We start from the raw sequence: 13160 nt of genomic DNA, 5'->3' as shown, positions 1-13160 counted from the left end.
TGAAATGAGGGAAAAAAATGAAAATAAATAACAAATAATCAAGTCAAATAAAAAAATGGGCAGAAGACATGAACAGACACTTCTCCGAAGAAGACATACAAATGGCTAACAGATACATGAAAAAATGTTCATCATCATTAGCCATCAGGGAAATCCAAATCAAAACCACATTGAGATACCACCTTACACAAGTTAGAATGGCAAAAATTGACATTTTTGTCAATTTTGTGACAAACAACAAATGCTGGAGAGGTTGTGGATAAAGGGGAACCCTCTTACACTGTTGGTGGAAATGCAAGTTGGTACAGCCACTTTGGAAAACAGGGTGGAGGTGCCTCAAAAAAATTAAAAATAGAGCTACCCTATGACCCAGCAATTGCACTCCTGGGTATTTACCCCAAAGACACAGATGTAGTGAAAAGAAGGGCCATATGCACCCCAATGTTCATAGCAGCCATGTCCGCAATAGCCAAACTGTGGAAAGAGCCGAGATGCCCTTCAACAGATGAATGGATAAAGAAGATGTGGTCCATATATACAATGGAATATTACTCAGCCATCAGAAAGGATGAATACCCAACTTTTACATCAACATGGATGGGACTGGAGGAGATTATACTAAGTGAAATAAGTCAAGCAGAGAAAGTCAATTATCATATGGTTTCACTTATTTGTGGAACATAAGGAATAGCATAGAGGGACATTAGGAGAAGGAAGGGAAAAATGAAGGGGGGGAAATCAGAGGGAGGGATGAACCATGAGAGACTATGGACTCTGAGAAACAATCTGAGGGTTTTAGAGAGGAGGGGGGTAGGGGGATGGGTTAGCCTGGTGATGGTTGTATTAAGGAGGGCACGTACTGCATGGAGCACTGGGTGTTATACGCAAACAATGAATCGTGGATCACTACATCAAAAACTAATGATGTATTGTATGGTGACTAACATAACATAATAAAATTTAAAAAAAAAAGCAGAGTTGCATAAAAGCAACTTAGTGGCCATTCACATTAATATGAAACAGTAACAAGTGATTTAGATTTTAAATGAGGAAAAAATAATGAACCAGCTACTAATATTAGCTATTACACACTCTGTTAAGAATGCATAAAATCAGAATACATTATTTCACGTCAACTGTATAAATATGACACTAAGTAAAAACTGAAGAAACATTCTAAAATATTATCAAGATTTATCTATAAATACATCTTTTTATTTTGTATATATTATCAATTTTAGAATGAGGCCTACTACTTTATAATCATGAAAATACATCTGACCCTTGAACAATGCTGAGGTTGGGGTGCCAGCCAAGCTCACAGGCAAAAATCCACATGTAACTTTTGACTCCCCCACAACTTAACTACTTCTATCCTACTGTCGACCAGAAGCCTTACAGATAACACAGTTGATTAACATATAATTTTCATGTTATATGTATTATATACTTTATTCTTATAATAAAGTAAGCTGGAGAAAAGAAAATGTTAATAAGAAAATGATAAAGAAGTGAAAATACTTTTACAGTACTGCACTCTATTTATCGAAAATAATTCCACATATAAGTGGACCCACACAGTTCAAACCCTTGTTGTTGAAGGGTCAACTGTAGTTTAAATTAGCCTATGTAGTTGAAAAGAATTAAAATAAAATAATTCACATGATCACAACTATGCGAACCGTAAAACCACAGCAAGACGACAAGACAGAAGAACACAAAAGAATTAAAAATGTTATGTGGTATGGGGGAAGGGGTTATTATCAGTACTGTCCAAATTTTCTGGAATTAGCGCTGCTTTAAACAGAATTCTTTAATAGATAAAATTAAACAGAAACCAAAGATGGAAAGAATGGGGAGATACAAAACTATAAACATCTGAAGGACTAAATTAAATGCAAGACTAAATTGTCATAACCCTGTTCTCCAACATTTCATGCACAACATAGGACCTGACACATGTTAAAAAAAAAAAAAGTATTTATTGAGCACTTAATACTAGACATGAGAAATACATGAGAAAAGGACAGGCCCCAGTTCTCATTAAACACCTACTCTGTGTTATAGGTTACTAGGCACTAGACAACTAATCATAATCTGAACTTTAAAAAAAGTGCTTACCCTACAATCTAGCATTTGCAGTACAAAGTATTTACCCAAAGAATACAAAAATACTAATTCAAAGGATACACACACCCCAATGCATATAGCAGATTATCTACAATAGCCAAATTATGGAAAGATCCCAAATGTCCATTGACTGATGAAAGGATAAAGAAGATATGGTGTATACAATGGAATATTACTCAGACATAAAAAAGAATGAGATCTTGCCATTTACAATGACATGGATGGAGCTAGAGAGTATTATGTTAAGTGAAGTCAGTCAGTCAGAGAAAGACAAATACCATAATTTCACTCATGTGGAATTTAAGAAACAAAGCAAATGAACACAGGGGGAAAAAAAGAGAGAGGCAAACCTAGAAACAGACTCTAAGAGAACAAACTTACGGTTACCATATGGGAGGTGGAGGGGGAGATGGGTTAAACAGGTGTTGGGGATCAAGGAGGGCACTTGTGATGAGTACCAGGTGTTTTAAGTAAGTGTTGAGTCACTAAATTGTACATCTGAAACTAATATTACACTGTATGTTAACTAATGGGAATTTAAGTAAAAACTAAAAAAAAAAAAAGTGCTATGTTTTACTTAAAAGAAGTTCAAAGGACTAATAAGTCCAGGGGAAATCAGTCTAAGCCAAGGAGTAATAAAATACTTTCATGATGAGGTGATGAGATTTATGGGAAGAATGACATTTTTACGTACTTATTCCAAGCAGGGGAAACCTGGCAAAAGAAACAACATGAGTGAAATCTCTCCAGTAGGAAGAAGTATGGCACATTGGAGGAACTAGAGGAATAAGGTGGCTGGAGGAACATTTCTCAATCCAAACACCCCTCTATATATCTTTAAAATGATTAAGAACTCGCGGTTCTCAGTCAGGTGCAAGCGAGCGAGAAGGCAGTTCAGCTGCGAGAGCGGAGCAATGCCTCAATCAAAGGAACTTGTTTCTTCAAGCTCTTCTGGCAGCGATTCTGACAGTGAGACTGACAAAAAGTTTAAGCGGAAAAAACAAGTTGCTCCAGAAGAACCTGTGAAGAAGGCAGACTGGTGACACTCTGAGAGCCCGGTCATCCTCTGAGCAGAGCGGCAGGGGCAGCGGTGGGAACATGCTCCAGACTGGGAAAGTGAGCTACGCCAGTGCTCGCAACTTTAAAGGGAAAGTCCTAATTGATATTAGAGAATATTGGATGGATCCAGAAGGTGAAATGAAACCTGGAAGAAAAGGTATTTCTTTAAATCCCGAGCAATGCAGCCAGTGGAAGGAACAGATTGCGGACACTGATGACGTAGTAAGAAAGCTGTAAAATCAGAGCCACATGAGACCTGTACTGTTCTAGTTGTTTTAATCTGTCTTTTTACATTGGCTTTTGTTTTCTAAATGTTGTTTTCCAAGCTATTGTATATTTGGATTGCAGAACAATTTGTAAGATGAATACTTTTTTTTTAGGTGCATTATTAAGTGTTCTGAGTGAAGCTAATTGTCAACTTTATTAAGGAGGATCGCTTTGTGCCTGCCACCTAGTGTAAAATAAAATCAAGTAATAGAATCTTTAAACAAATAAAATGATTAAGAACTCTTAAAGAACTTTCATCTATGTTGGTTGTAGATAGATATTCATAATAGCAGAAATTTTAGGATGAGAATAACTCATGTAATAGTAATAAATTCATTAGATAGAAATAAAATACTCTGATGAAAAATAACCGACTTCAGACAAAAATAACTTTATGACAGTGGCAATGTTTTACATTTTTGCAAAATTCAAAAATCTGGCTTATCGGGACGCTTGGGTGGCTCAGTCGTTAAGCGTCTGCCTTCAGCTCAGGTCATGATCCCAGGGTCCTGGGATTGAGCCCTGCATCGGGCTCCCTGCTCAGAGGGAAGCCTGCTTCTCCCTCTCCCACTCCCCCTGCTTGTGTTCCCTCTCTCGCTGTGTCTCTCTCTGTCAAATAAATGAATGAATGAATGAATGAATGAATAAATACATAAACAAATAATCTGGCTTATCAAAGAGGGTAATTGTATTGTCCTTTCCATCTCCACATTGTGTGTTGCAGGATGTTGTTTTGGAAGAGCTTTACCAAAAAAATCTGGCCTATCACAGATACGCAGTTGGAAAGGGAATATTTTAATAGTCTTACATATTCAAAAACTTTGGCAAGTGGTAATATTTTTTTTGAAGATTATCTGCAATCTGGTGTCTGAAATCTTTTGTTGTTTTTTTTTAAAAGTAGGCTCCACATAGTTCAAGCCATTGCAAGGCCTGAACTCACAACACTGAGATCAAGACCAGAGCTGAGACCAAGAGCTGGACGCTTAACTTACTGAACCATCCAGGCGTCCCTGGTCTCTGCAATCTTACAGATGAACTTCTCAAACTCTATAATGTTAATATTAATTGGACTTCCTGTACTTTTAAGGAATCTCTTACCCACTTGGAAAATACTGGTTGACCACTATATACATATGTTAACACATTTCATTATTTGTATCAGAAAATGACATTAATATCAACATAGGCCACCAGAAAAGTTGTTACATACTGGGAAGCTGTCAAGCTCACTGGATGAAGCAAGTTCTCCAAAATTCTAATTTTTGCTTAAAAGCTCTTTTAACTCTGGCAAGAAACACTATCAATTGGATGAATACTGATAGGCTTTTTCTATTCATTTTTTAAAAAACACCTACCAAACAATCAAGTATGAATAAACATATTTTGCACATCAGTCATTCTTGCAGCAAAAACGGTGTTCCATAAAATAAGCAACTAGTTCAGCTTGTAACTCAAACTGCCCAAGTGTGTTTCCTTAAAACAACCATGGTATTTCAGTATGAAGCAAAAGTGCTTCGTGCCTATTTCCCATTTCATTACAGAATACTTTAAACATGACTATCAATAGGTTCAAAACTTAATAAAATTAGTAAGTTTTACTGCCTCATCAGGGACATTTTAAAGTGAAACTCACATATCTTTCATTACAAGGGCAGAGTAGAGAACATCACACTTTTGCACAATTAGTACCAATGTCAATGCAGTGAAAAAGGCAAATAATATTGTTCTATCACGAAGATAGTTGACCCACGGATTCCCTGAAAGTATCTCAGGAGACCCTGAGCGGGTCTACGTACCACCCTTTGAGAATCACTAGACCAGAGAGAGGAGACTAACAGAGGCAATGGTACTAGATTAGGTGGCAAGGGAAAGAGAGCCAGATCATATAAGATTTTATATGCTGAAACAGGGACTTTGGACTGCAGGGTAAAGCAAAGACATGAAAAGTATTTTAAGGAGAGAGGTAAAGTGATCAGGTTTGCATCCAAAAACGATGGCACTCATTGCAATGTGGAGAATGTACTCAAGTGAAGCAAGAGCAAGGCAGAAAGACCAGTTAGAATGCTATTACTGTAGTCCAGATTCAAGATGACTGGCTTTCCTGTAATCATGTGATCATGGGAAGCAAGAGAATAGATTTGAAATATATGATGGTGTAAAAAGAGATAGGGTCTGTTGACAGCTTCAATGTGGAGGCTGCGAAGGAGGTATCAAGGATGAAATTCAGATTTCTGATGTGTGCCAGTGATGCCATTAACTGAGAAAAGAACACCACACAAGGATTAATGGTGAGAAATAAAATGAGACTTTCAGATGGAGACTTATGTCATGATTTCTAAGTCTCTTCTTTATTGAGTGTGCAGCTCTCGTGTATTTAATTCCCTGGCCTGACCTGAGCTTTATGGTCTTTTCCTTACACTCTCTCCATAATGAATGTCATTCTATCCTAAGGTATACAGAAGGCATCTATATACTGAGTTCTAACCTCTCCTCTGACTTCCACTCATAAACTGATGTGTCACTTGGACAGAGAGATCAGCATAAAGTAGGCAGAGCCTAAGTCATCAAGCAGAGGAGGTAACACATACCCACGGCAACATAAGCCACTAAAAAGTTAAGTAACAGATTGGTAAGTATAGTATGATCTCTTTCATTAAAAATGTTCATGAATATGTGTAGCAAACAAGTCTAAACAGCTAAACATCCTGTTAACAAAGGTAATCTAAGAGGGTGGAAAGGTTGTAATTAAGGCACTTTACATTTTATTTGTATTTCTATATTTGATTTTTCCCTTTTGCTTTTTTTCACAATTCATAATTTACTTTAAAGTAAAAGAAAATGAAATTAACTCCCCAAACTGACTGCTACTTCATGTGATAATTATCGTACTATGTTTACCCAAAATTCTAACACTGTGGTTTATGGCAACACTTACAGTAAGTTCAGTAAGATGGAAGAAAATAGTGCTCATTGTTTTCAATAACAAACTAAATAAACACCAAACTATAGCACCTGAAAAGGTTATACATTCAATCCTAAAATCATATTCTTTCAGAAATGTACACAAGAATACATGTAACACTGTATAAAGTTTAACTGAGTATGCTAGTAGATACAGAAAATTTTTTTCTCTATCTTTACTTATTACTATAAATATATATTCATTTTATTTTCTGAAATATGAAATAAGACATTCTTTGATTTTGTGGACACTGAAGGCATACCAAGCAAAACGGAAAAGGCTACAATAAATAATCACATTTTAAAGTCTCTTATGAGCATTAAAGGTATACTGACATGCAATGAAACACAAAAAAACAAACAAAAAACAAATTCACAACCCTTCCAAAAATAACTTCAATTTTATTTTTTTAAAGGGAGAAGTTATGAAATAAAGGCAAACAGTTTCATGATTCACAGATGTTAAGGTTAAGTCCTGAAGAATTTTAGTTTTTCAAGACAGAACATAGTCACTACAGTCTGTTAAGTCAATGGCAGCTTAAACCAAATATGTAAAAATCAGAAATTCCTTTAATAAAAGATGTTACTACCTGAAAGGACATCTGACAAATCAATTTCATCTGACTGGACACCAATGCTGCTGTTGTATACATTTTTACAAGAAGAACCGCTCATCTCCAAATCAAAAAGGACTGGATCAAATGGTGAGCTATATAATCCATATCTGAAAAATAAAATAATGTCCTAACAATTTTCCTGTCAGCCATCTAATTAACAAATTACCTATTTCTTTAGTTTTGAAAGCAGTGTAACCCGGGGCAAAAGGAAACACTAACCAGATTTTAACCCACTAAATTCAGTGAATCTCAGTTTTTATATAATTAGTCCTCTAAATAACCATTTTCAGGACCTTCAAAATTGTAAAAGGAATTATTTCAGAGAAAACAGAGGAGAAGAAAACCTTAGGCTAATATTTTGAAAAAGGCAATGCATAAGTATATTTCTGCAAGCAAATATATATACCGAGAGAGTTCTGCGCAAAGCTGGTATCATATCCCGCAAGGCCCACTGTTAGTCATTACGTATAACAAAATACCTTGTCTGAAGTAAAGCTTCCATTGGTGTTAGCCTGTCCTGTAACTGTTTGGACACAGCAGTAAGCAAAGATGCACAAGCTGTACTGCACCCAGCCAAATCTTCATCTTTAACATAATTCAGTAAGACAAAATACCAATAGACAGAACCTGAAAACAATAAAAACAAATCAATGTTTCTTTTCCTCATTGTTCCCCAACAAAGAGAACTTCAGGTTACGTATTTATCCGTAAGTCCCCTTACAAAACAACCTCTAAAGAATGGACCAATTCCTTGAAGGACACTAAGAGGACAGTGACAGAGAATCTGAAATATTTTTTTTAAGGAGTATATAAGTCAACCTAGTCATTTAGGTTCTCAGTAACGTGAGATGACACTGAGGGACATTTTAGAATAGCTGGAAAAGTACAGAGGTATCAGATCTTCCAAGCCATCCTTCCTGAAATAGTTTGGTTTATACTAAAATTTTCAAAAACAATGGATAGCTATGAGGTACCAATAACAAACACTGCCAAGTGAATATAGTCATCCTATACTGTCAGTTAGAGAGATACAAACCCACATGGTTAAAAAACGATCAGCATGATGTACTTTAAGACTTTTATAAAATATGAGATATCTAAGTACTAAGTATACCCCAGAACTTAAGCATCCTACCACTAAGAATATTCCCAAGAAACTATTTTAAACTCCAAGACTATTAGAGTAAGCAATCAAGTCCAAAACATTCTACTCTATAGAACAGAGAGTTAACAGTTCTGCCCAGTTTATGTCCAAGGTAAACATACAGATTCTTTATGCAAATTAAGATATTGATAAAATAACCATTTATCAACTAACTTTGAGCAGGTTCTTCTTCTACAATACCATAAAGATCAAATCCTTGTGAAATATATAATCCTTGTTGAGTAAGTTGATTATTTATTAAACAAAAGACTATAAGAAATGTCTACAAAAAGATAACATTAGGTTTAGAAGGACAAATCAGTAGCTCTTCATAGAAACAACAGCATTAAGAATATTTTTAAAATATTTTTAAAATATTCATTACTTGATTTATGTGCTATTTTAGGGGACTGCTTTTTAAAGTACTACTTGGTAACTCATTCTTTTTTTTTGTTTTTAAACACCACATTCACTCTTCAATGGCATTTCTATAGTCTTCAGGTGCTGGAAAAACCTACTGGCCCCTTTTAGAGAGTCCTAGTTTGCCAAAATGCCTACCAATCACACACAACACCTGCATGAAGCATTCTACTTATGTCATCTCTCTGGCTCTTGCTGGCATTTTAGCAAATTTGTGATATCTGATCTAAAGTCAGTGAACGACCAAACAACTCAATGATTTTAATGAAATACAGAAAAAGCATGAATTAAGATGACTTGCTATTTACTGAACTCTCTCACTTCTTCCAAGCTCTGCCCATCTAATAAATCACAATTTATCAACCCCTTAGAGAAGCTACAGAAAAAAGGCAGAATAACCAAGGAAAAAAATACTTATAAATAATCCCAAATATATTGTGAGATATTTCCTAGGACTACTGCTATTTGTGATTAAACTAATTTCACATACCACCAGTTGCTGCTGCAGGTAAAAATGACATATTATCAAGTAAGGCCTTCAATAGAACAGATCCAAATCCTGGTTGACATGGGTCACATTTGCCATTACTAAAAAAATTTAAAAGAAAATACGTAAATACATCACTCAATATCTAAATTCAATCCTAAACATGGTGTAGTACCTAAGAAAACAATTTAAAATGTATTCATAAAGATTACAAAAAAAAATCTGCCCTAGAGCCCTATATACACACAGAAAGATAACAGGGACTGATTATACTAAGAGTCTTTGTAACAGTTTTCTTTACCAAAAAGGCTAACAAACACGTATAGTTAATACTATTAGTTTTTAAACATTTACTAGATGGTTTAAGTCTCAGGGTCTAGAAAAAAGATCTGCACAATGTTACAGATAAGCCTGGTAAGACTGTCATATAACCGGGAATAAGGCTTATTAGGAGAAGAATCCAAAGACAACCAGGGAATATAAAAACAAAAGTGGGGGATGGGATCCCCTTACCAAACTCCCAAAACTGCTACTAATAGGCAAAGAAGCGTAGCAGACTACTTTAATTAAGGGGCGCCTGGGTGGCTGTCAGTTAAGCATTCAACTCTTGATTTTGGCTCAGGCCATGATCTCAGAGTGGTGAGATCAAGCCCTGCGTCGAGCTCTGCACTTAGCAGGGAGTCGGCTTGAGATTCCCTCTCTCCCTTTCCCCGCTCACGCATGCTTCTAAATAAATAAATAATAAATAGATAGATAGATAGATAGATAGATAGACAGACAGACAGATAGATAGATAGATAGGGACGCCTGGGTGGCTCAGTCGGTTAAGCGTCTGCCTTCGGCTCAGGTCATGATCCCAGCGTCCTGGGATCAAGTCTGACATCGGGCTCCCTGCTCAGCGGGAAGCCTGCTTCTCCCTCTCCCTCTGCCTGCTGCTTCCCCCTGCTTGTGTTCTCTCTCTCTCTCTCTGTGTCAAATAAATAAATAAAATCTTAAAAATATATATATATATATATAAATAAAATCATAAAAAAAGACTTTGCAAGATGACATTTTCTTCTAAAAACCTGAAATTCTTTCTTAGTATCTCAATAACTCTCATCAACTTTTGAAAATCCTCTTGTTATACATTCATTCGATAAGTATCAAATTACAGTACAGACACAGCTATCACCTGCCAAACTGCAAGCGCACCTACAAACTGGACTTTCAACAACAACAAAAAAAAACCACCAACCTAATGCACAAAGCTAGAAATCGGGCACACTTATGGGCTATGCTTCGTCCTGCCTCAAAGAAGCAAACACGCACGATGTCTGAAAGACATTTTCGTGTTTTTGAAAGCAGGCTCTCATTTCCCTCTTTGGAGCTGCAAAACAATAGCAGACATTTAGACTCATCTTGAACTTCTATTCATAACATCCAAAGGGCAATCAACAGTGTTAAGTAAAATCTTAATTATTAACCTTCCAGGTCCATTTGAATGTACTCCAGCTAACCAACAAAGGGTATCCAGCACAAGGCTCTGGGCATGTTCTGTGATTTGGCCATCATCTGCTTTTCTACAAAGAGTATTAAGAAGCTTCTCATGAAATTCTGAAAACTGTAACATAGCACATCGTTGCACTCTAAAAAAAAGAAAATATAAATACATTAACAACCAAAACAGAACAGTTAGACTAAAGCTATCACAACCTGGTTGGTCATATACTTCATTGTGAATCATGAATATCACAATTAAAAATATATTTTTTTGAAAATTAAATATTACAATGGAATGTTGATCTCTTATTAATGTTATGGTATTAAAAGATTTAAAACAGCATATAAGCAATACTTGGTTCACAGAAAGTTTTAAAAGAAATTAAGTTTGGGGCGCCTGGGTGGCTCAGTCAGTTAAGCATCTGCCTTCAACTCAGGTCATGATCCCAGATCGAGTCCCACATGAGACTCCCTGCTCGGTGGGGAGTCTGCTTCTCCTGCCTCCCTACCCCCGCTCGTGTGCACTCTCTCTGATAAATAAAATCTTTTAAAAAATAAAAGAAATTAAGTTTAATAACGTATTATATTCTGACAAAGAGTGAATAAAACCTCAAATTATATTTTTTTCCTCATTCCACAAATACCGTTATTTATACAAATACAATATTCCTGGTATACTCCTGGTATACTTTATATATATTATGAAGTAGAAAGGTAATTCATACCCTCACTGAGATTTATAAGTACTTAAGTAAAATGGAAAGCAAACAAAAATTTTCAAGTAAAAGTCAGACTTAAAAATTTTATGTGTTGTATTTTCCTAGAATTCCTCTTTTGTACATTTATTACTATAAGAATAGCAAGAGAAGGAAATGAGGTTACCTTTCCTTAGAAATTGAAGTTTTCTTAAATCTTCGAATGGTGACTGAGACCTCTTGCAGTAAGTCACAGCCCCGGAGGTTCTCAGATTTGCGGGCACCACTTGCATTTTCATTCTTAACATTAGATGATTTTTCCTAAACATACAAAAACAAATAACTCCATGAACAAACAAACAAAACTAAAAAATTATTTACTATTTAAAGTTTTTTAAAAAGAAAATAAGTGAATTGTGACTATCAAAACATATGTATCAAATTAAAATGACAGCCTTTACCCTCATATTCAGTAAGTGACTAAATTCCCCCAGAATTATAATGGGGAAAAAAACAAAGTCACTAACCCAATGCTTAAAGATTAGAAAGCCAAAGTCCTGAGACCAAGTCCCAGCCACAGCACTTATAAGCGATATGAAATATGACCACTCCCCAATCTCTAAGGTTCACTCACTTTCAGTATGAAAAATGGAGATAATAGTAGCACCTGCTCTGCCTACCTCAGAGTTATTTTGAGGATTAAATCAGATAAAGTACACAGAAGTCCTTGAAAAATTGGAAGACCTATACAAATATAAGATGATTGGTGTTACTGATATTGCTACTGTTGCTTATGAATAATGATGATAGAGAAACAAAAATCTCCAGAGTTCAGGAAAATCCAAGATCAGACAATTATGAAGAGACTGCATGGTACAGTTACTTGTAGAAAATCAACCTTGAAATTAGGATTTATCTCTAACACTACTCCCCAACTTCTCTTCCTGTATCCTCCCAAATGTTTACCAAAAAAAAGTGGTGAGTTACCAGTAAAAGACACAGACATAAATTCTAAAACCTAAATAAATATTATGGCTTAAAATAATTATAAAGGGAAGTATCTGCTAACAATTACTCTCTCCTGAGTATACTTTATAAACATTTGCTTAAAGTTAATTCAAAATATATTCTTCTTAATTACATTTTTAAAGTCACTGCAAAGAAAAATTATAAACAAACCAAGTATCTATTGAAAAATCAATGAAGGGTCATACTACTTCCAATTGTGTGTCAAATCTTGTCCATAACGTTTATAACAGCATTGTTGTGGTTCAAAGTGACACTGCTTCATACCTTGCCTGCTGCGACTTTTGCCAAGAGTGAAGCAAGTGAATAACCCTTGTTACTCTGGTGTTTTAGGGATGGAAGTCTTACTACAGGGCGTATACCACCATTACAGATCTCATCTGTTCCTCTTTCATTCACTGCCTTGACGTGGATTAAAAAGGAACGATATTTTCCTCCTGCCATACCTGAGGAGCAGCACAGAATGGGAAAAATAACTAAATCACCAAAAGACCAAATTGTTTTTCATCTTCGTAGAGCAAGTTAATTCCCCAAGAAAAGCACACTTGACTGGAATTTTCAAATTATACTGTTTGAGTATAATCATCAAATAACCTTCATATGTTGGTAGCAAAAGAACAAAAAGCCCAGGAGTTATACAAACACTGTAAGACAGAAAATTCTAATTGTTACAAACATTCTGCATATTTTTCCCCAATGAAATTATTCATTTTAATAACAGACATTTTGTGAACTACAGAAAAACACACACAAAAAAACTATCTTTAAGGCACTACCCACAGATAATGATGGTATCATTATGTGAATCCATCTCATCTTTTTATGCATGCATGCACACACACACATATTTGCATACACACATATACATAAGC

At 35.5% G+C, this 13160-nt stretch overlaps 1 protein-coding gene and 1 pseudogene across 12 annotated transcripts in view; one reads left to right on the top strand and one right to left on the bottom strand.

The window, feature by feature from the left end:
- The window catches only part of BIRC6 (baculoviral IAP repeat containing 6), a 227928-nt gene that overhangs the window by 142521 nt on the left and 72247 nt on the right, over positions 1-13160 (bottom strand). For all 12 annotated transcript variants that reach the window (XR_004678476.1, XM_035000880.1, XM_035000872.1 and 9 more), the window contains 7 exons: positions 12556-12734; positions 11450-11583; positions 10552-10713; positions 10323-10454; positions 9089-9186; positions 7514-7661; positions 7008-7141 (listed from right to left, as the gene is read on the bottom strand). Coding sequence is in view for 11 of the 12 variants with exons in the window: in XM_035000880.1 (XP_034856771.1) it covers positions 7008-7141; positions 7514-7661; positions 9089-9186; positions 10323-10454; positions 10552-10713; positions 11450-11583; positions 12556-12734 (987 nt within the window). In the remaining variant the exon portion in view is untranslated. The remainder of the gene's footprint in view (positions 1-7007; positions 7142-7513; positions 7662-9088; positions 9187-10322; positions 10455-10551; positions 10714-11449; positions 11584-12555; positions 12735-13160) is intronic.
- On the top strand, positions 3045-3581 carry LOC118007755 (annotated as a pseudogene).

This window comes from Mirounga leonina, unplaced genomic scaffold (genome assembly GCF_011800145.1).
Source record: "Mirounga leonina isolate KUSES-001 unplaced genomic scaffold, KU_Mleo_1.0 Mir_125, whole genome shotgun sequence".
Taxonomy (NCBI): domain Eukaryota; kingdom Metazoa; phylum Chordata; class Mammalia; order Carnivora; family Phocidae; genus Mirounga; species Mirounga leonina.
The sequence above is the reverse complement of the archived record's forward strand: the minus strand, read 5'-3'. Positions and strand labels throughout refer to the sequence as shown.